Source organism: Anolis sagrei, chromosome 3 (assembly GCF_037176765.1).
Source record: "Anolis sagrei isolate rAnoSag1 chromosome 3, rAnoSag1.mat, whole genome shotgun sequence".
Lineage (NCBI taxonomy): Eukaryota > Metazoa > Chordata > Lepidosauria > Squamata > Dactyloidae > Anolis > Anolis sagrei.
In genome coordinates, this window is record NC_090023.1 from 204,686,466 (window position 1) to 204,710,619 (window position 24,154).

Consider the following 24,154-nt stretch of genomic DNA (forward strand, 5'->3'; position numbering starts at 1 on the left):
AGTCTGTCTGAACTGTCATGCAGTTCTCTGTGTTATTTAATCTATTACAACTTATTGAAACTAAGAAAAACATTAGCATTAACAAGAAATATGCTTGAATACAAATACATTAATTACTTCACAAATTGTGAAGTTATACCAGCTGTAGTAATTTGCTCATATATGGTGAAGCATATATATCTTCCCTGGAATAAAAGAGTATAAAATATTTCCTCACCCTCTGCTGTGCCAAGGAGGAGAAAGGGAGCAATCCAAATTATGTTAATCTATAATAAATTCAAATATACACATTAAACATACTTTCTAAACATCAGTGTTCTGTTTTGCTTATGTAATTTCCCCTAAGGATTCAGCTTCAAATTAATTATCCTTTACTCCTTTTGAAATGAATAGAAGCCCAGTTAGGTGTCTCCCTCATTTTGTTGGAGCTGAAGCAAAGGTGAGCTCTACTGTAAGGTCAATTGTCTTCTCCAGAAACTAAAAACATCCACCATAATGCCACAACCTTCTAGCCAAACCTGCACATCAATTTGGAGCTAAGTCTCATTAAGCCCTGGCTTAATTCCAGGGAAGTAGACACAGAGTTTCAGATCTAGGTGGAGACCTACCACTAAATGTGGTTTACAGTATACTCCACCCACCTTTTGTGTTAATGGTGGAAGGATCTTCTGAGAGAAGCGCTGCGAGCAAGGAATGGAAACAGGGAGACTGGGCAGATGGAAAGATCATTAGTCATTTTGTGGGTGTATTCATTGGTGGCACACTGGTGGCCTGGGATCCCCCAAACTACTCTGGGTCACAAAATGTAAAAAACTGTGGAAATGACCTTTATCTTTTGCTGTGCCCAGAACTTTGGATTGTCCCCAGAAATGCATTGGTAGCCATTGGAATTGTTGTAACAGCTTCAGGCAATAGTCTAACAACATTGCGTATTTTGGGTCTTTGCAGTTTTTGGATATTCTTCAATGGAAGCACTATGTTGGCTGCATCATAGCAATCAAAATGTGATATAATAGAGCAAATATCACAGCCCCCACATCCCCACCCCCAAATCTCCAAGAAAGATCAAAGTTAGCATTACTGGAATACTAGTTTTAATTATGTAAATGCATTGCCTGCTATTCTGAAGATTGGGAATTTAAGTACAGAGCTGAAGCCAGGAGCATATCTAAACTGAAAAGTTGTCTCTTTATGTCGAACCTCATTTAGTGTAGACTGAATCCCTCTTCCCTGCTCTGTCATTTGATGGATCACGAGTAATCATTTCTTGCCCCAATTTCAATTTGTTCTTCCCCACTTTAGGATGGAAAGGCAAAATAGAGTTGGGTGTGATTAACATGTATGTTATAAAATATACAACATATATATTTATTATTTACTTATTTGTTTGTTTTATTTGTATGCTGCCTTCATTCCAGCATGGGATCCAAGGCAGCATACAGCTAGGCTGAAACAAGAAAATGTTTAAATGTGAGACTAAAAAATAAAATGCAATTAAATAAGTGAAGAAAAAGATCTTGATCTGTCATGGAAATGAGAACAGAGAAGAGGTCAGTCTATCCTTACATGAAAAGGAATTTCAAGGCCTGAGATCAGCCACTTGGAAAGCTGTCTTTTGCTTCTTTGCAGAAATCTGACTCAGTAGAATGCATGACAGAAATCTGAACAGGGTGCAATCAAGGTCACTGTAACTTTGGTGGCACCAAAACTTAAATAGTCAGACACCTTCTATCAGCGGTTCCATGCAAATATTAATTAGAAAGAAGGACTTCTGAGAAAAACTCTGAGGCCCCTTCTACACTGGTATATAATCCAGTTCAAAGCAGATAATCTGGATTTTATATGGCAGTATAGAAGGGGCCTGAGAGAAGTTCTTCTGAGAAAATCCCAGCAGTTCCTGCCTCACATTCTGCAGTCTCCTTCCAAGAACAATCAAGCAAACTATGGATCAGTCCCTCCACATCTCATGCCAGATAGGTGTTCCAGAATGATACCATGGTAAATGGTAGTGAAAGCCATTGAGAGATCTAGCTGGAAAAAACAACAACATGCTGTTCCTACCAAGTTCCTGACATAGGACATCCATCAAGAAGACTAAAGCTGGAAGCCTGATTGAAACATAAAACCCTTCTCTTCTAGAAATCCCTTAAACCAAGAGCCATGTGCTTTAAGACTTTGCCCAAAAAATTAAAATTGTGAGATTGGCAAGTAAGGATCTAGTCTACCACAATAGGTCAATGGAGAGCTTTTTAAAAATCAATCTCATTGCTACCTCTTTGAGGAACTATAGAACCTCTTCTTACTGCAAGAGGAATTAACTATTCCTTTTGTTAACTCACCCCTACCCACACCCAAAATAGCTGTGCACAATTTGTCTGAACAGATACAATGCTTTTACAGAGAAAACAATTTCCTGCTGGCACTGTCTGTTCTGTAAGTTTTAGAATGTATTCAATTGTATTCCCTTCAAGTTCTCTGCCATTATAGTCACAATCCCATTTACTTCTAGTAAACAAATGACTGGTTTGGGTCCAATCTATGTGAAAAGACACTCAGAAATGTTCATGTCCACCATTGTGATCATGTTTAGATGTCATCAAAGCTGACTGCTATAGTAAAAGAAAATCCCCTAAGAGCCATTAGTGAACCTTCTGAATTCACCAGATTTCTCTGGGAGACCACCTTAATAGTCCTCAAACTCTACAAAGGGTCCTATGACACATAAAAGACTAACAAAGTTTATGACAACATGAGCATTTATGTATTACAGTACGTTTTGAAAACTTTTCTGCTATAACAAAACTAGTTAGTTTTTAAGGTGTTGCAGGATTGTTGCTATAGACTCTTCATGAGTTTTGTTGTGAATGCTACCACAGCTATGCCTCCTGAGAATATATGATCAAACTATGTATTAAATTACATTTAAGTCAACAAAATGTGATACATCTTCAACAAACAACAGGAAATCTAATAAACATGGACATATTAGGATATCCTAGATCATTATCTTTGTTACACAACATGAACAATACAATCATCTCTATTCATATAAGATATGAATTTAAGCATTAAATAACCAGTAACATTTATGACTTGCCAACAGCTTTCTAATTTCATAATGTTCAAAAGTATTCATTCACCGATTGAAACACAACCATTCTAACTGTGAAGCTAGAAATGAATTATTATGAACATTCTTTGAACTCAAAAAATAATATTTCTTTTTTGGCCCCCATGTTCATCCAGTGGTTGTGAAAGTTTCACACTGAAATTTAATCCTGGAGGATTGCTCTATGGATACCATGGACAGCTAAAATACAAATGAGTCCCAGAGAAAAAAGATAAGAAGAAAGTCTAAGACCCAATCAAGCCTGAACTCTCAAAAGAAGCCAAGTTGACTATGCTGAAGCTGTCATACTTTGGACTTATCATGAAATAGCACAACCCACTGAAAAAGATGACTATCTTTGATAAAATGGAAGGCAGCAGGAAAAGGTGAAGACTTTACTCCATGTGGGTTGATTTGACTTACAAGAACTGAGCAGGGATGTTGACCATTAGGTGACTTGGATATCTCTAGGGTTGCCATGTCAAAGTCAACTTGACACCAAATAACAACAATCAATAGAGAAGAATGTATTGGAATTGTATTAAAAAAAGGTTTCAGAAGAGGAGAAAAAAGATTGTGGGGATATCCATTCACATGCCACTAGAGGGTGACCTTCAGTGCCCTTTCCTGCAAATAAAGAAAAAACAGAGCAAAAACAGCAACATGTGGAGAATATATTGTATGTGTCTCATCTTTTAGAAAAAGCCTTAAAAGTATTAATATGACAGTTGTATAATAAGACCTATTGCAAGCTGAATATTGTCAATAACACATTCAACTTTGTTATATAAAATAAATTGTCCTAGAATCCATATAAAATATTTACATTATCAGTTACTTACCATTGTCAATCCAATTTCCATGAATACACTGAAATCCTTGGGCAGAGTACTCTCCTTTAGATCCTGTATGTTATTCTTGCCTTTCCCTGCTGAGTAACTAACTGAGAATTAAGATGACAGAGTCCTCAGGAAAATGATCTGTCTAATGATCCAGGTTGGTAGGTGTGTATTCTGATTATGGATTCTAATTATGCAGTTTTGTGTGGGATGGCCTATGGCAACTAGTAATGTTTGGTCTCAGACAGTAACTCCTAGTTATATCCTGATGTCTTTGTTTGCTTTGGCTCACTGTTTGACTTACTCTCATGCAGATTACCTCAATTGTTCCATTAAGCAATAAAATCAAGATCGAATATTTTGCATCCTCCCTCCTGAAACCAAAGCCTATGCAAAAGAAAATCTAGGAAAGACTTGGCAGCACAAAAAGTAGATACAACACTGCAGAGAAGACCAGCATTGCTCTGCAACCCTATCTGTCCATCCGTCCGTCAGTCAGTCATTCTTTGGATATATTCTGGATGCAAGCAGAAGGGCTACTGTAGAAGAAGGCTTCCTGTAAGTGGAAGGTATTGCCAACAAAAAAAAATCACATTATTCACATAATTACAGAAATGCCTCGTATTATTTCTGAAGTTTGCTTGAGTAACACAGCAGGGAGGACCATTTTCTATTTATAATTGTTAATGAATACTCAACTATATATTGACAAATATTGACAACCAAGTCATCTCGCCTTACAAAAATGCCACCATGCCTTTGTGGAATGTGGGGTGTGCTGCTTGTGCAACTTTTCCAATGCTCTAGAGTGAATCAGTTAACTGATTTGCATGTATCTGTTACAGAGGAAGTGGCAGCAGCATCAAGTCCAAGTTCACTTGTAGGCTTTTCAACAGTAAACAAAACAGCATGCCAGATTATTTATGGGAGCTGGTTACAGGGAGAGGTCAACCCCCCTGTTCAAACAGCTCCACTGGCTGCCAATACGTTTCTGGTCCCAATTCAAGGTGCAGGTGATTATCTACAAAGCCCTAAACAGTTCAGGACCTGCCTATTTTCAGGATTGTATCTTCCCCTATGAACCAGCACAAACTCTAAGATATTCTGGGGAGGCTCTTCTCTGGCTTCCGCCACCGTCTCAAGTGCGGTTGGTGGGGAAAAGGGAGAGGGCCTTCTCGGTGGTGGCCTCTTGGCTCTGGAACTCTCTATCAAATGAAATTAGATTGCCATCCACTCTATCCACTTTCCACAAGGACTTAAAAACTTGGATGTTCTGTTGTGCATTTGATTAGGCAGTTTCACCAGAGAATTGGTTTGATCTCACCACAGCTCCATAGTTGGGCCTGTAATCTTGACACTTTAAACGGCTAGGGACATTACCCTCCCAGCTGGACCTTATTGAATTTGAATTGAATTTTGCACTTTTCCCTGGCTCTATTTAGGAACCATCGCACATACCCTGAGCCCTCTGCATTCAGCACTTAATCATTCAGCCATGATTTTAAAATGATGTTGTATCTGTGAAAGGTTTTTTTTTTTCTGTTGTGCTGTTGTTGATTTTACTTTATTGTGCTTATTTTAATCTGTATTTTTGGGCTTCTCCTTTTGAAAGCTGCCCTGAGGAGATAGTGCCAGGGTATAAAAATAAAGTTATTATTATATTATTATAGAGGAAGAAGCATCCTGTACTTCACTATTTGAACTTCAAGGGGTTCATAAACATGCTTGTAATATAAGGAGTTACAAGCTCCAGTCTCTATGTCTATAATAGAGAAAATATTTTAAAGAAACAGAAATATCAACTACAGGAAGAACTTAAATGAAGGCGAGCACCCTTTGTGGCTCCAAAGGGTCAGTGAGGAAATGTTTATATTCATGGGAGGTCCTGGAACTAAATGCTAGTAATACCAAGGACCTTTGCACTTATAGTGAAGTTTAGATGAACTATAAAGGTGTCGAAAATATTTGGAGGATAAGGTTGGATGAGTCCCAATGAGAAATTATTGCCCTAGTGACATGAAAGCCACCAACTTTATAGAAATATAGAAATGATTACTGTAAAAAATAAAATATACTTCACTGTTGTTAATAACCAATATGCCTGTTCAGTCCCTTATCCTCATGCTATTGAGAAGTAACTTCAAAGATCTTTCTTTTCTCTGTTTAGGATTAATCATGCTTAAAATGGACTATGGGTGAAGAAAGAGAGTACTGTAAGCTGATCTGTTTTAGTGAGCCAGGTAAACTCTATTTTGACAATAGCTGACATCTCATTGTGGCCTATGTTGTTTGCTGAGTTCTGCTATTTATCTTTTGCTAGATAAATGCAATATTGTGTACCCAGAGACAACAACCAGAAATTACGGCTACATGCAGTGCCAGACATTGAAAACAATCTCTGCCTACATTCTGTACTGATCACATAGACCTCTCATATGTGTTAGATATTGCTCATGCATACTATGTAACTTTAATGTTCTGCAAAATACTGAGGGTTTAAATAAGCTTTATTTATCTCATCCACTGTTGTGAATAAGTTGGACTGAAACTGGTATGAGGACTTGATATGTCCTTCAGGCAAAATTATTCTCTGAACCTTCCTGCTCAGATTCAGGGCTCATCTTAGCTTTGGGTCCCACCTAAGGGTGCTTCCACACATCACTAAAACCCGTGTCAAAGCAGCTTAAAGTAACCCACTTCGGTGTGGTTCTAGTCCCCACCTCCTCCCACAACCCCAGGATTTCCCTCCCGGGGTGACTACATGCTATCCCAATTTCACTCGGGATAGCATGAAGCCACCCTTGAAGCCCCCAATTTACCACTAAAACTTACTGAAAAGGTCCCTGGGCCCCATAGAGCCTCTCCTCATTTTCTTGTGGCACGAAAAAATGATGCCTGAGGGGATGGGAAGGGTGAGGAGGAAAATCTCTGCATCCATAGCCGCCCCCCCCCTCCCCCCACGTCTCTTCATGTGTAATTTCCTTGCACCACGAGGAGAGGCTCCATGGGGGTCAGGGACCATTTCAGTAAGTTTTAGGGGGTAAATTGGGGTAGAGGTAAGGGGTGGGTGCCCTCCTGGTAGTCAATTCCCACAGACCCATCACTTCATTAGACCCAGATCTTTCATAAAGATCCGGATCTAATGAGGTGTTTAATTAATGTGGAGCACAACAGGGAAACCGTGGTTTACTCCACATTAATTTGCTTTTACCGGAGGCATTGTTTGGACGCCTCCGGTAAAACCAAGACAGGTACTGTGTTTTCAGCCAGTCTGGGTGGGCCCTGAGAGGATAATTCATTCATTAGGCTGATAATTCATTCTTACCCAACACTCACAGTTTCCTGACAACTGATATTCAGCAAAATATTGCCTTTGGCACAACAAATAATATATTGTTACAACAGATAGCCTTATCTCTGATGAGGGAAATCATATAGGAATGTTATATTTCCTGTTACACTATTAAGACTTAGTAAACACCTGTGTGACTTTCCTGAGAACAACTATGCTATCCCATTTCCTGAAAATATTCTGACTATTCTCTCATATCACCATTTTCATCGCTCTACTTCATAATCACTGGAAAACTTTATTTTTGTACCAGAAAGTTAATAGAGAAATTCCAAAGATATGCAGATACACAGCTTCAAAACTGATTGATGGAATTGTAGTAATATCTTTTCATGTGTATACTTGTTCTACATTCCACGTATAACTGGCTGCATGGGTGTTACAGCAAAAGATAGCAGGAGAAATTTTCATCAGAAGTAAGACTTTGTTTGGAGTCATAAAGAATGAATGAATACATCAGTTTTATGGGAGGTGGTCCTATTTCCATCTGTGAAGTATGCAAGGTATGACAATATGTCCAAACAGAAGAAAGAGGTTAATTCTCCAGATATGGTTCTAATTGGGTGGCTAGATGTTTTGTGTTCTTATGTATATTTCATATGTCAATCTGAACTCTTCTTATCTATATTAGAACACTGTGTGGTTTTGTAAGAGCTTATGTGATTTCCGAGGGCTTTTCTATTTATGCAATGCTGTGTAAGTCACCGAACTTCATTCACACCCTTCTAATTGCCACACTGTTATAAACCTAACCTTTAATTAAGGATTTGTTGGCAAGGGCATTGCAATCACAATTAATTTAGCAGGACCAGCCATGGAAAATGTGCTTTCTATATTAAACGTGCATAAGTCTTTCTCACTAGGGGAGACCTGTTCTAGTAGGTAGATAAATAACTAATCAGTATAGTCTCTGATCTTTTCCATATCTTCAGTAAGAGATGTGAAATGCCAAAGAACCCTTAAAGTATCTTTCCTTGTCCTAATGTGAATGCCTTTTCCTTATACTTCATGAAACTTTCAAGTTGAGGTGGGTACTGGGATTGGGTACTAGTTGTACCAATGTTAATGGCTTATTATTCCAATTAGAGCCTAACCATATGTTCAGTAAGAAAGAATGATGGAACGTTTAGTCCAGCGTCAGGCTACACATTCCTCAGTATTGAATCCCATGCACATCTGGCTTAGTAAGCAGGTACATTGTGACATAGCCTCAGACAAACACTACTCACCAGTCCAATCAATTTTGGATTCTGTTCATCTGTTGATCTGTTAACGCTCTGTCTATCTGTAGATATCTTAGACGTTTTAATGAGGATAAGCCTCATTAAAACATAACTTTCATCATGACTAAGGTCCAATCTAAACATCTAGATACAAATTAGTCTTTTAATTCCAGTGAAATCAATGTGCCTTTGATGGGCTTCTCAGGCGATTGTTTCATTCCAAATACAAATACACTTCGATACATTACCAGAAATCTTCGAAGGGACTGAATCATAGTTTGGCCAATAGTACAAAAATAAGTTGGTCAGTAGTTTTGAAATGTACTGGCCAAGTTCCAAGGAAAGCATAGTAGTTCGAACATTGTACTACAATGCTAGAGAACATGGTTTGACTCCATGTATAACCATTAAAACCTTCTGGGTGATCTTGGGCAAGTCACACACTCTTAGTGTCAGAAAACTGCATGATTGGTCTGCCTCAGGGTTGTCCTATGTCTGAGATGAAGGCACACAACGACAATAGTCATCTAATCAATTGACATATTGTAAGTTAAATTATTTTGATCTGCTTTAAATTGTTTAAGTTGGTCAATTTGATTTTATTGTATGGTGCACTGAGATCTTTAGATATAGTGGGACACCACAATAATATGACAAATAAATAAAATAAGTAAATTTCCCTGATTTGTTGGGCTTACTCTGCTTGGGACTAGCAAACAGACAGGTATATTGAGTAACTAGCCTTAAAATTATCTCTTTTTTCAGACTCATACTACCATCATAACACCTAAATTGCATTCTTGTTTTTCAGCCTCTTGATCACTTTTTTGTTGTTTTTTGTTATTCTTGAGTTTAGTTCACAACTTACTACAGATTTTCCCAGTGGAAACATGTGCAGATTTAAGTAAATCTCATGTAGATTGTGACTTTGTTCTTCTGTAATACCTAAAACACTACCTCCTTCCTTCTATATAAATATGTCTGTGATTTACATCCCTTTTCAGTGGCTCTGTTCCAATTTGAAAGAAGCTAAGCTAAAGGATACATGACTGCTCTTTACAATAGCAGCAAACCAATTTTGGAACTTTTCCCCAAACAAGATTGGGTTGGCGTCTTTTGTTTTTACTTCAGACAGTAAGATTACAAAGTTTCATCAGACCTTGATGTTTTGTTTTGGCACTCAAGGATAAAAATCTCCCCAAGCATGTCCTTTTCCATGCCAGTTGAATGAGGGAAGAACAGTAATGCAACTAACAATTAGAGACTGCTGAAACCAGCTGTTCAAGGTGTGTCATTGTCTTTGTTGGATTGCATGACTGGAGCTACCTTCTTCAAAGCATAGATAACTTCTTCAGCTAGTTTGACTTAGTAGACATGCACAAGAGAGAAACAGAAAAACAGAACTCTCTTGTGCAACATCTGAGTTTGTCTTCAGATACTATGGGGCCTTGGTAGTTAAAATGAGACAGGAGCTTCGCATATACACATTTCTTGTAATGAGAAGACCAGCATTTTAACGCCATTGTGCAAAGATTTGGAGAAGGGGCCCTCTAGTGGCAAAGCAATGCACTGCATTGTTGAAGGTGGGAACTTATTTTACTTTCAAACTTGTTTGTGACATTTTCAAAAAGTCAAATAAACTCTTATGAAATGAAGCTTCTTATAAAATGGTCACCTCCTCTGCTACCTCCTGACACATCATTTTCAAGCACCAGGATTACTCTACAGAGGGGTCTGCACTGCCAGCAGGCCCATCCTGTAAGTTTTGGAGCAGAGGGTGTGGGTACCCTCAGGCTCCTTTAGGCTCTAGGAGCCTGAAAAACTGGAATGGCTATGGGGATTGACCCTCAGGACTGCTTCTGCAGTGCCAGAAGTCAATCCCCACAGGACCCACACCTGGAAAGATCTGGACCTTAACTTAAGGTCCGGATCTTTCCAGGTGTTTAAATAATATGGAGTAAACTGGGACACTTTTGAACTGTGGTGTTGGAGGAAAATTCTGAGAGTGCCTTGGACCATAAGAAGATTAAACCAGTCCACACTTCAGGAGATAATGCCTGGCTGCTCACTGGAAGAATGAATATTAGAGGCAAAGATGAAGTACTTTGGCCACTTAATGAGTAGACAGGAAAGCTCGGAGAAGATAATGATGCTAAGAGCAGTGTAATGAAAAAGGAAGAGGGGCGATCAAGGGCAAGATAATAATAATAATAATAATAATAATAATAATCCTTTATTTGTACCCCGCAACCATCTCCCAAAGGACTCAGTGCGGCTTACAAGAGGCCGAGCCCAAATACAATAGTAAAAACAACAGCAACAACAAACAGCAAAATAACTCAAAAAACAAAGCAGTAACATTAACAACACACAATTACGCAATTAAAATCAATGGCAGGGCCAAGATGGATGGATGTTATCCTTAAAGTGACTGGCTTGACCATGAAGGAGCTGGGGGTGGCGACGGCTGACAAGGAGCTCTGGCATGGGCTGGTCCATGCGGTCACGAAGAGTCAGAAGCGACTGAATGAATAAACAACAACAAACTGGGAAAACCCAGATTTCTCTGCATTAATTAGCTTTTACCTGAAGCATCATTTGGACCCCTTAGGTAAAAGTGAGACAGGTCCCACATTTTGGGCCTGTCTGGAAGTGCCCTTACTCTCCATTGCAAGATATTTCATCATGCCCAAAAGATGCTACTTAGAGTTGTGTGGATGGACAGGTATGCGGTTCTGTGCAGCACAAGAACAGCAACTGTGCCAATGTATTACATGGAAAGTACTTCCTTTGTGCTGTCACTTAAGGTGAAGAGAGGTGGACCTTGACCTACATGTGTGTGTATTCTTACCCAACTGCATTCTCTACATTCATAAGCACAGCTACTGCCAACATGGGAATGATTATATAGCACCTGCTTGCAATGTCGCTGTTCAAGATGGGTGTCTGTCAGAAGATAAAAGATATAGTCATAATTGAGCATCACAGTGTTGGGGCTCGGCAACAGGATGCTAGGAAATGCTTGGAGGATGATGAGGGGGATGATGGTTTTTTCACTGAGTCTGTATGTGATCAGGTTGAGACACAGGCTGAATTGCAGGCCTTAGATCAGAGAGAAGCGCCAACAGTTACAACAGTTCTCATGGGAATCAGCCTTCAACAGATGAGGAGTTTACCCGCAATATCAGATTAGGCCTCCACACGGAGGGAGTGAAGGATATATTAATTAGACAGCGAGAAAGACTTTGTGAGAAGTCCTCGAATCTTTGTGAGAAGTCTTTCAAATCCAGATGTCAAAGAGATGACCTCATGGTTTCTTGGTACGGCCTGAGTTTAAATTAAATGATGTTTTCTTAGTCTCTCCAGAGCAGACAATGTTGCCATAGAATCAAGTTCCTGGATCAGCTCTCATGTTTGTGTATCTTGTCTCCTGTGTTCGCCTGTGTTCCTGAAAAGTTCCTATTTTCATGCTTATGGATTTATGCCTATGTTCTTGACTTCCTGGATATAATGTACCTTGCTATTTTGGACTATTGATCTTTGCATCTATGGACTACTGCTATTTCATAGCACCTTTTCTACTGCTTTTTTGGGAATTGCCCTTTCCCCCTTTTGTGTATGCTATTGTAAATAACATGCTGTACTTAGTTACTACTGGACTCTCTGTGATGCTGGGTGAAGAGGTGTTCCAGGGCTAGAATGCAACACACAAATATCTCTAAATACATAGGGAAACAGAGCCAGACTTTTCAAAGCCAAGCTGGGTGGGTGAATCTGTCAGTTTTGTTACTTCCCCATTCATAACAAGCATTATTCTTTTTTATGAGGGCATTGAATAAATGAACCAAACTTATCCACTCCTAGACTGCTAGAAAATTCTTTATTTAATGTACGGAAGACGAAGGATTCCCAGAGAATGGAGGTTGTCACTCTTTGCCCTAGGGGCATATTGCATCATTATTTTAAATATTTTTAAATTTACAAAACAATTGTGTAAACAGTGACTACAAATTAATTTCTAGAATGACTTTAATTAAAAGTCAATCTACTATAACACTATGTAACAAAATTTGAAAAAAATTCTGATCCTGGTTTGAAACTGTTATTTCCTGTTTAATTGTGTGGCACTTACTTTGAATGTAGTTGTTATACTCCAGAAACTTCATATAATCCGATCAAGTATACAGCCCAACCAAAAAAAATATATCTTGGTGTCTTGGTTTATACACCGAATGTGTTTATAATGTAATGAATCATTCAATTAATTATTTCTAAGCTCTGGCTGTAGGGCCAGTGCTGTGGCTTCAAATGTAAAAAATATAATCATCCACATAATGTTCCAGCCTCTCCAACACACATGTGTTGTAAATTATTGCAGCCATCTGCCTGTTTATAGTGTTAGTTTAGGCAATGTTAAATAGCTCCTACGTATGCCATAGGGGTTAAACTGGATGGCCCATGAAGTCTCTTCCAACTCAATGATTCTGTGATTCTATGATTCATAAATATAACAGAAGAGGAGGAAATGTTAAAGGATGTCATTACATCAATACCATGAGTAAAACCCCACCTTGGTTGATTAGAATGCTTGTCATGGAAGTCTTTAAATAAGATCAAGTCAAGCTTGTAGATCTACTGTGCTGAAGAACCAAACAAGAATCTACTTCCTGTAAACTAGTCTTGTGCAAACTGAGACTAAACAACCAAAAAGAGAATTCATATAAACTAGGAAGGTTACTTTCTATACAATTTTAATATATAAGTCAGGATGCAGCTGGGCCCTGAGACAAATGACAGTGGCCCATTCAACCCATGAGCTAAACATATTGAGCCTAGACCTGTGTGATACAAGCTAAGCAGCTTTTCTCCTTGAAGGTCTAACTCTGCTAGAAGCAGTAATAGCACAATTAAAAACAGCTCTCCAATGATATTGATAAAGAAAAATATATTTATTCTCCATTCCCACAGTACAGTTGGCAAAAATGTCAACGTTTCATGTGTGCTTCACAAGGTGAAAGTTTCTGCCAAACCTCGGGGTAGACAGTTGTACTGCCACAAAATACTGATCTGAAAACAAAAGGTAATTATTATTTTTAGGACACATTTTTAAAAATGCAAATGTAAAATAGGCTTTATGAAAATGAAAGGCCTATTTATTACCCCAGATATAACACAGTGCAACAAACAAAAATATTGGTGTCCTGGTTTCTAGGTCTGTGCCTGGGGTTATTTGGGGCACTGAGTCAGAAAATTGCAGTTAATAGACTTCATCAGCTCTAGTTTCTTAGATATGAGTATCATGGTTTTCTATGGGCAAGCAGATGGTGACTGGTAGATGCCATATGTTATGTATTTCAACAATTAGAGCTGATGGGGAAACTGGTACCTTTTTTGGAATTAGTAGATCAAATATACCCAGAAACAGGGTTGACATTTGAAGCACCAATATGTGTGTTGGCCAGTGCCAACTATTTAACCCGATTTCTAATCACCTTTTGTTTTAACATTTGTATTTCATACATAATTGAATGATAGCAAACATTACTCCTCAACAAAGTGAAACTAGTTGGAGCAACAAAACAATGAATAGGAAGCAGTACAACTCTTTAGATTGGCCCAAAATGTAGGGAAGCTCTGAACTTCCCCACAACTTTGTTTAATGAGGGAGAAGTCTGTGTTAAGCTCCAGAGTATCAGATGTGAGAGAAGGCTATGTTTTTTTTTTCATGTGAGAGAAGGCTATATTAAAAGGCCTTCTCCCACATTACTCTGAACGGATCCTGTGTGTCATGACCACCATGGAGTCCACGGCATTCACCCTCTAACTGACTTAGTTTGTCCTGTGTAGATGTGTCCTTTGAAGGCTTTTATGCAAAACTGATGGTGAGAGTGGAAACTCCCCTGAAATACCTAAGTACCATAGCACTCATAAAACATGACATGAATGTAACATTAGCCCCACTTAGAGTAAACCTGCCGAAATAAACAGAACTTACACTCACTCCAATACACACACTCACTCTAGGTAGCAGCAATATTGCATTTGCCCTAATATGGTTTTGTTTCATCTGGATAGTGTTAGTTCTGATTACCCTAGATTGTGTTAGTCCTGGCCCATCTTGAGGCAAAACCAAGCCTAGTATCAATACCTACCATCTCTATCAGCTTCCTACAGACAAACTACAGCTGAGCCCTAATCTCTACCACCATACTGAAAGTTATTAAGTTTCCTGTTGACATATGGCAACCTCATGATCTTCATAGAGTTTTCTTCAGGAAGAAATTCTCAGAGGTGGTTTTACTAATTTCTTCTTTTGTTGACAATCTTCCATCTGAGCATTAACATAGTCTGATCTTGCTTAACTTCCAAGATTAATCAGGATCAGGGTATTTGGGCATCTTGCAATGCATTGCTCCCAGGTATCTCGGGGATTTTTAAAACAGAGGCTTGTACATAGTCTTTCCTGCCATTATGCAAGCATGTGGTCTGGGAAGATTCACTAATGTATTATGGCCAGATCATACATGAGGCTAGTCCTGAAAATTGCTTTTAATTACTCATTTTACAGCCATACTTACGAATTTCCATTTTTTCCATATACAATGCTGATATCTCGTGCTCCTATGTGGCTAATTCTTTGCCAAGCTGCGTGTGTTTTCCACTGAAACTCAACTGCTACAATCTCTCCAGAAATAGGTACATCAACAACTCTTGTGTAAGCATACCTTGGATAAAGAAACCCACTGTAAAGAAATAAATATATAAAAACACACATTTTCATGAGGTGTGACAAATTTGCACTTTAAAATAAAAATAAAAATACTATATCTAAATTCTTTTAGTCAAATAATTAGGTTCAAGTCAATATCCTGTAAGGTGGTGAACAATGGAAGAAATATAACTTCAGTGGTGATAAGTGACATACCCACATATGCATGTATGCTCATCTATTTCAGCTATAGGATCTTGTTGGCTCTTTCTCCCTCTGACCATTCCATCTATGAGCTGCCCGTTTTCACAGATTTCACCTCTACATATTAAGTGCCCATTTAGAGCAGTGGTTCCCAACCTTTTTTTGACCAGGGCCCACTTGTCCAGGGACCACTTTGACCAGGGACCACTCTCCAACATCAGTACCAAGAGAGTTAAGAATCAGTTTTGGTCAACTTTATAGATTTGGTTTGGTTATTTGGTGTGCTTATTCAGAAAGCTGCATTGGATAGACCACATCAGCTCTAGTTTCTGATACAGAACATATGCCATCCAGTAGTCACCATCTGCTCGCCCACAGAAAACTATATTTAATAATCTAGAGCTGATGTGGTCTATCCAAGGGATCGGGGCTGGTCAGCGACAGGGAAGGAGTGGCAGGTGGAGTGGAAATACAATACAACACAATACAATACAATAAAGAGGAAGGAGGCTTGCAGACCAGATTTTCGTCCTTGCAGCCCACTGGTGGCCCACAGGTTAATAACCACAGCTTTAGAGGCTCATCTACCACTGTGGAGGAATAATGAACATCTAATTCTTCTGTTAACATACTGGACTCTAATTCCGTATTCAATTTTTAATACATTACTCTAGCTTCAAATAATCATATTTGGGAAGAGTATCCTAGGAAAGAGCTGTTTTACTTCTGAGAACAGATTGGGACATCCCAAGAACCCCCATCTCCATAGACACCCAACTTTGTACTCCAAAAAACAACCTTCCCAAGCTCTGTTTCTGGGTGGCACCAGTTTCTCTGCGAAGCATAGGATCACCCATGTTCCATTTCAGAGAGAATAATAAAGATTATTCCAAAATGAGAAAGTATTGTTTTTAATCCTAAAGCTACAATTACAAAGCCCATTAAACTTTACTTTTCAAGGAGATTACTGAATTGATTCTATTCAAGTAAGAAGAGATACAGCACATGGAAACAGTTTTAGACATCGATGTCTAATTGCTTTTAGGCTTATGATGCTAATCTCACAAACTGAGCAAAGACTATAATAAAACTCTTAGCATTGTGCAAAGACATTTCATCTGCTGCAATTTTTGCTCAATATAAAATTTTGCTTTAGAGCCCAATGCTTCAGCTGTTACACATACCATGAATGTTTGTGACAATAATAGGAATTATGCTACAATCCTTCACTCTTTTGTGGTTTTTCCATTGGAATCAATATCACATGTATGAGTGGCTATACACACAATTGCAATGTAACATTTCTATAATACTAGCCTAGATCTCTGCAATCCCCATATCTTACCCCAAATCTCTTTATCATGTAGGGAAGACAAGAACATGAAATGATATCAGTTTGAAAGGGCTGTGCTATCACTGCTGTGTGATATTTAAATTTAGTTTATTAATTCATTGCAGCATTGAACAGTGACTAATAATTAGAGTAATGTACTTAATTAGCTGATGTTTGTGTGCCGAGACCTATTTAACTAGAATCATAGAATTGGAATAGACCACAGGGGCCATCCAATCGAACTTCTCCAGGATAAATACTCCCTATAACACTCCTCTAAAGGCATATTTTCTTTGACCATTTTTGTCACCTTTCTTTGGACACATTCCAGCTTGTCAATATCTTTCTTGAATTGTGATATTCAAAGCTGGAGATGGAAGTCTTACTAAAGCAAACACAAGGCACATGAGCCAAATTCAACACAACATATCATTTTATTTGGCCCTTCAGATGCTGAGCTACAACTCCTGTATTCTTCATTATTAGACATTTTTGGTCGTGTCAGGAGTGACCTCAGAAACTGCAAGTCGCTTCTGGTGTGAGAGAATTGGCCGTCTGCAAGGACGTTGCCCAGGGGACGCCCGGATGATTTTATGTTTTATCATCCTTGTGGGAGGCTTCTCTCATGTCCCCACATGAGGAGCTGGAGCTGATAGAGGGAGCTCATCCACCTTTCCCTGGATTCGAACCTGTAACCTGTTGGTCTTCAGTCCTGCCGGCACAGGGGTTTAACCCACTGCGCCACCAGGGACTCCGACATTATTAGACATGACTAGAGTTGATGGGAGTTGTGATACGATAACATCTGGAAGGCTGCAGTTCATTGTATTTAGTCAGGATTGTGGGGTTGGATGTCTGACTTTAAAATGCCCTTTAACCTTTCCTCAATCTCAGAGCCACAAGTGCTGCTGGGTTTCAGTTCCCATTATTCCCAGTCCACATGGTGGGTCATCAAAAGTGATGGGAGTTATCATTCAACAACATCTGAGGACCCGAATTGGGTAAAAACTAAAGAGCACTGACCACTAGGTAAAAAAATTATAATTGGCCATCTATATCCATTGATCCTCTGTACATAGATTTGATAGTTCTTTGAAGGCAACCATAAGGCTGATGTGGCCCTAGATGGAAATGTGATTGGTTTCCAGATTATTGACCATTTTGAGCATCTTCCTCTGGACATGTTCCAGCGTGTCAATATCCTCCTGAATTGTGATGCTCAACGCTGAACATAGTAGTCCAAGTAAGCTTTACCAAAGAAGAACAGAATTGTTTCTTCTAGATACTAGGCTCCTATTGTTGCAGTTGGCGTTGACTTTTTTAGCTGCCACATGATGTTTCTATTAATCAAGGCAATCCTGAACTTAAACCTCCTTTGAATCAAGAGAGAGTTTGGAAAATTAGTACTGAAGATTATGATTGATATATGAACAAGATGTAATTATTTAGATTTTTTTAATGCCAAAGGACAAACCTTGATTTTGCTACACCGCTGTATATAATGAGACTTGAGAATTCTTTTAAAAGTTGGATTAGAAGTAGGGACATACTGATGTGCCTGGAGTCTAAATATAAAATATAAATTAGTTGGAAAGCTCTGAGAATTACTCTTTATAAGCCCTAAAGGAAGAGTTTATATTTCATGGTGAAGTTAAACGTACGTGAAAATTAGGTATTCCTTTCTGATCTCATTAGCTCCAATCAAGGCTACGGTAATATTCCCTCTCTCTATTTGGGTGCCAAACAATTTTACAGATACACGTTTTCTCCAACCTATGAAGAAAAAAGGAGACAGATTAGCTACATGCTTATATAGATAAAACATAGTCAGAATGACATAAAAGCATAATTTGTATTTTGAAATATATAAACTTGACATGCAGCTTTCCAAGTCAACAGCTGGATTCAAACTTCAACTCAAGGTAAGGGAATAATGTCAATCACAAAGTTTCATTTACCTCCAATTGAACCTATTCATAATTTTGGGCTACAATGGGAATGGGGTTCCCAAGAGACATCATAGGACTTGGGTGTAAGGGCGTGGGAGATTTTTATAATAAATTACCCAAGTGTTTTTTCCACTATTGAAATATATTAATTAAGCCATTAATTAATCTGGTTATATTTAAATCTGCTTGCATTAAGTCAAGCAATGCTCAAAGCAGCTCTCAACATCAGAAGAGGATAAAATATAACTTTTTAACACAATAAATTAAGAACGACTAGAAAACAAAAGGGAAACCACAAGAAAATAACATAATTAGTGGTAATATAATTATCAATTGTGTCGCACCCCAGGCCTGAAGCCACCTATGACGATAACATCACACAAGAGTCCAGAGTAGAAGCAAACAACTTGTTGCAAAAACACTCAAAAAATATATTGGGGGAAAGCATGAGCAATGAAATAAGGCGTAAACCCAAAAAGTCAGCAGTCATTTGTCTCTTAGAAATCCAAAAGCAATACAGTTCAAAGATAGTCCCAAAACTCAAATACAGCCTAAATCCAGAAGCAAAACTTGAACAGGGATACCAAACAAGGACACGGAAAAGTCCCAGGAAACTTAAATCCAAAACCAAGACTTGAAACAAGAACCAAGGACCAAAAGAACTCAGGCCTAGATGTTACTTGAAAGCCACACTGCCTGAACTAGAAACTGGGGGTTATGTGACCTAATAAACAGACATGAAAGCATTACATCTACCCTGAAATTTCTGCTTCCCACGAAGCCTTGATGAATAGCAAAGCTGACAATCTGCCCTAATCTGTAAGCAAGCCTTCTTGCTTAGGTCAGCATCACCTGGTTGTTTCCCACAAGAGTTTCTCATCAATTTGTCTTCACTTGCCTTGTTATCTAAAGAGGAAGATTCTAACTCCTGTGCTTGATCTTGAGGATCAAAAGCAATTATGTTCTCTGCATAGCTGAGACTTTGAATGATTACTGAAGAAAGTCCAGAAAGTAAGTGCAAAGGGAGGATTACAGTCAGGCATGTAGCCGGGGGGGGGGGGGGGGGGGGGGCGCTCGGGGGGCTTCAGCCCCCCCCCCCCAAAATTCTCATGGTGGTTCGCGAAAAGGCCTTACTGGTGCATTATTTAAACTGTTATGTTTATTCATATCATGATCTGATCACCATACTCAATATATCCCATATGCATGGGGGTATTGGGGTAAGGATACAAAAGGTTTGCTAGGCTAGACCCTCTTTCACTCAGACTCAGCCCCCCCCTGAAACTCAGCCCCCCGAAACCCCCCTGAAATTTTTTTTTAGCCCCCCCCCGAAAACTTTTTAGCCCCCCCCCCCGAAACGAAATCCTGGCTACGGGCCTGATTACAGTAGAATATTACAAAAACAAAAATAATGACCACAGGAGATATTCATAACTTTAAAGTAGATAGTGAAGACATTGATGTAATTCAAGACTTTATGTACCCAATCATTAATCAGGATAGAGACTGTCTTCAAGAAATCATAGTCTTGGAAGGGCAACTATCAAGGAACTAGACAAGATCCTGAAGAATAAAGATATGTAACTGAATATTAAAGTTTTAATTGTCCTCGCCATCATATTTCCAATTTCTGTTTATGATAGTGAAAGAGAGACAGTGAATAATGCTGACAGGAAAAAAAAAATCAATGCATTTGAGATGTTGTGCTGGAGAAGAGTTCCATAGATACTGTGAGTTCCTAAAAAACTAAAACAACAACAAATTGGGCTTAGGACCTCATTACATTGATGAAGGGCACCACGTATCACCCACAGTGATGCTTCCCCATCACATGCTGACCTCATTGGTGCCTACAGAACATGGGAAGCTTGATGATGATTATGATAATGATAATAATAATAATAATAATAATAGATTTCTACCCTGCCACCATCTTCCCGATGGGACTTGGAGCAGCTCACAAGAGCACATTCGAAGTGCCAGCCATAGAACAAACAATACACAACCCTCTGAAACAGCAACAGAAATTCATAAATAATAAACACACATAAACCTCATCTAGTAAATTTTTAAAATTCATAAAACACACTACAGTCTGTGGGTAAGACTAGCAGTCTTCAATTAACAGTCCAAAGTGCTGGAGTGAGCAGTCACTAAATCCTCAAATCTGGCCATAAACGACACAAGGTCAAAATCCTGTCTAAAAAGCCATTATTTTAATCTTCCTGTATTCTGCCCGGAGCATCCTAGGATGCTTGCAGCAAGGTTCTTCTACGGGACTTTGCCGGAAGTGAGTGTGTGTCTTCTGATGGGCAGCATGGGGCCCTATGTGATTAAGTCCTTAGAGCAGTGGTTCTCAACCTGTGGGTCTCCAGGTGTTTTGGCCTACAATTCCTAGAAATCTCAGCCAGTTAACCAGCTGTTAGGATTTCTGGGAGTTGAAGGCCAAAACATCTGGGGACCCATAGCTTGAGAACCACTGCCTTAGACAAAATCAAGACTGAACTCATCCTAGAGTTCAAGATAACTAAATTGGGAATGTTGTACTTTGAACACACCATGAGAAGATATGACTCAGTAGAAAAGGCAAGGATGCTTAATAGGTTAGAAGGCAGTACAAAATGAGGAATACCACATTGCAGATGGATGAGAACAATCAAGAAAGTGACATCATTGAATGTGATAGATCTGAACAAAAGGGTGACTTGAAGGACTGTCATTCATAAGGTCACTATAGCTCAAAATTTAGTTGATGGCAGTTAATAACATGAAGACCTTTTCCAAGTCCTGTCCTCAATTCAATGGAAATGACAAATGGCAAGAATTTGGTCTTCAGTGACTCAGAGCTAGATGCATTGCCTGCTAAGTGGCTAAGAAATAGCCTGAGTCTTACTTAAATCTCAAAAAAGTATTATTCCAAGTGATCAGCTTTTACACAAATAGCTAGCAAAGGAAAGCACTTTTATTATGTCTGCATCATTAATGATATGGCATGTTCTGAGATGACAACATAGTAGCTTTTAATGCAGAGCTGAATCGCAGAACCACAGTTGAGTACTAAACTAGTATGGTGTTGTTGTCTGAGTACTGGACTATGGGAGACCTTGGTTAAGATTTATATAGAAAAGTTTTGGGCAAAAGCAAAGCTTCTCTACATAAATTTTGCTTAAAAAATTCTATTACCCAGTCACCACAAGACAGGGCCAACTTGGAAAATATCCATACGAAGAAATACAATTTAAGAATATTAACACTTACAAGCAAATGGTGGAACAGCTTTTGTGGTTAGATAAAACACTTGATGTATCGCCTTAGTTTTATCTGCAAATTGATCAGCATAGTGACCCATCATAGGACAGCCTTCTCTGGGACAAGGAAAGCATTTTCCCTACACAAAACCAATGTTATTGATCAGTTTCCAATTTATGTGATGTCTCAGGAGATGAAATAGTCTCATCTTAGATTCATTCTCTGCATAGTAAGATTATATTGTATTTTGTTTTATGCTTTACACTTCATCCTTTAGAGTACATATGATCGCCCTCACCTGATTTTATCTACTTTGTGAGTTTGCCTGGATTTTATACTTACCGATGCAAAGGAGTCAAATGTTTTGCACTGGTATCCAAGAAATCCATCAGGAATAAAAATACTGTCCGAATAATACCGTAAGCTTCGTTTATGTGAGCATCCAGCTGATCTAGAAGATGCAATTTCTGGAACAAATGTCCAATAAGTATTTCAGTTTGGGTAGAAAGCCAATTCAATGTGTTGTTGGATTCATGTTGTTAGAACAGCAGAATCCAGCAGAACCAAAATAAGCATCACCTCTTTTTTCCCACTGCAGCTCTCTATGGATGCCAAAAACCTGCTCGAGGCAAAGAGGAAAACTTCCAGATTACCTTCCTGGTATTATCCAGGGTCTGGGGGAAGGAAGTTCTCTGTGCTGGCATTACAATGCCACCATGGGAATTGATTTGGATTTTAATGTTTTAGTTAATTCAACCAATGGCTTGAATGTGGTTTCGGCAGTATGCTAATAAAGATGAAAATTTTGTTACTCTGACTTAGTTGAAAAAGAGTAACTTATTAAGATCAGTATGACAGCTCATACATTCCGGTACAAAGTTCAAAAAAGTAACTCAAATAAGAAGGTAAGAGACTTTAAAGGAACGTATTAGCAATGGGAGCACATGACTTCTGTGTGTCAGAAGTAGTATGTTGGCTTTCTGAGGCCCATTCCACACAGTTGACTAAAATCCACACTATCTGTTTTGAATTGGATTATATGGCAGTATAGATTCAGATAATCCAGTTCAAAGCAGACAATGTGAACTATCTGACTTGATATTCTGGATTATATGGCAGTGTAGAAGGAGCCCCAGTTAAAAAACAACTAAGTCATTTTGGTTCAGTCCTTAGTTAGCTGTTCCTTCTTTGGCCAGTAGATGGTGCCATGGCGACAACTGCTAATATCCCAGTAGTCCTTGATACTACAATTGAATTAAATATATTACCTAAATGTTAAAATAGCAGGTGATGTTCTAATAAGTAGTAATTAAATTAAAGTAGTAGTAGAATGTTTTCAGTTTGGGAAACATAATTAAAAATACCTCCAATTATCTCATGGCTCTATTTTCTTATATTATTTATTTACTTTTTGACATGTCTTCTTGAATTTATCTTGAAAGGCAAACTTTTTTAAAGTTTTGATTTGTATGTTATCTTATACATATATACATTCATACATACATACATACATGAGATACATATACTCATATACATGTATGAAAATAGCAAATCCAGGATTTTAAAGATGGACACGAGTTATTTGTCATAAGTTTATGTAGAAAGTAACCCCTTTTATCAAATGCATCTGATAATCCTTAAGAGGATATTTAATCATTTTCAAGACTATGTCAGATGCAGGGAAAATGAGGTCTGCATGCTATATGCTGCTCCCAGTCCTGCTTTTCATACAACCGAAATCTCTCCAAGTTTAATCCTCCTCCAGAATATTTTTTCTGGCTAAAATGAATAATCTCCAAAGTGTCCCAAAATATCAACCCACACTTCTAAATCCCAAAATACTTTTTTAAAATGAAGGAAATTGGTGGCAATTTTCAATGAGTTGCAAACGTTCAACTTGCAGAGACAAAAATATAATAGGGTGGATTCAGTATATCAATAAGAATTCTAGTCCAAATCTATACATTCTTGTTTTGCTATAGTTGGTATGTTGAAGATGTTAAAGAAATACGTCTTATTATTTTTACCTCTCATAGCTCCATCAATATCTCCCTGTTTGGATACGAAGAGGTCTTTTTTGCATCCAGGCATTATTCCACCCCCATTTGGATAAAAATCGAGATGGCCACAGGGCTGAATTATTCCACTGGCTGAAATAAAGATCAATTGATGGTAACTATACAGATG

At 38.5% G+C, this 24,154-nt stretch overlaps 1 protein-coding gene across 1 annotated transcript in view; it reads right to left on the reverse strand.

Moving 5' to 3' along the window:
• Nucleotides 1-13,482: 13,482 nt before the first annotated feature.
• The window catches only part of LOC132770980 (pancreatic lipase-related protein 2-like), a 28,794-nt gene continuing 18,122 nt past the window's right edge, over nt 13,483-24,154 (reverse strand). The window contains exons 8-13 of the mRNA XM_060768493.2: nt 23,995-24,117; nt 22,310-22,434; nt 21,977-22,106; nt 18,431-18,542; nt 15,102-15,266; nt 13,483-13,590 (exon numbers count right to left, since the gene is read on the reverse strand). Coding sequence (XP_060624476.2) covers nt 13,509-13,590; nt 15,102-15,266; nt 18,431-18,542; nt 21,977-22,106; nt 22,310-22,434; nt 23,995-24,117 — 737 coding nt within the window. The 3' untranslated portion in view covers nt 13,483-13,508. The remainder of the gene's footprint in view (nt 13,591-15,101; nt 15,267-18,430; nt 18,543-21,976; nt 22,107-22,309; nt 22,435-23,994; nt 24,118-24,154) is intronic.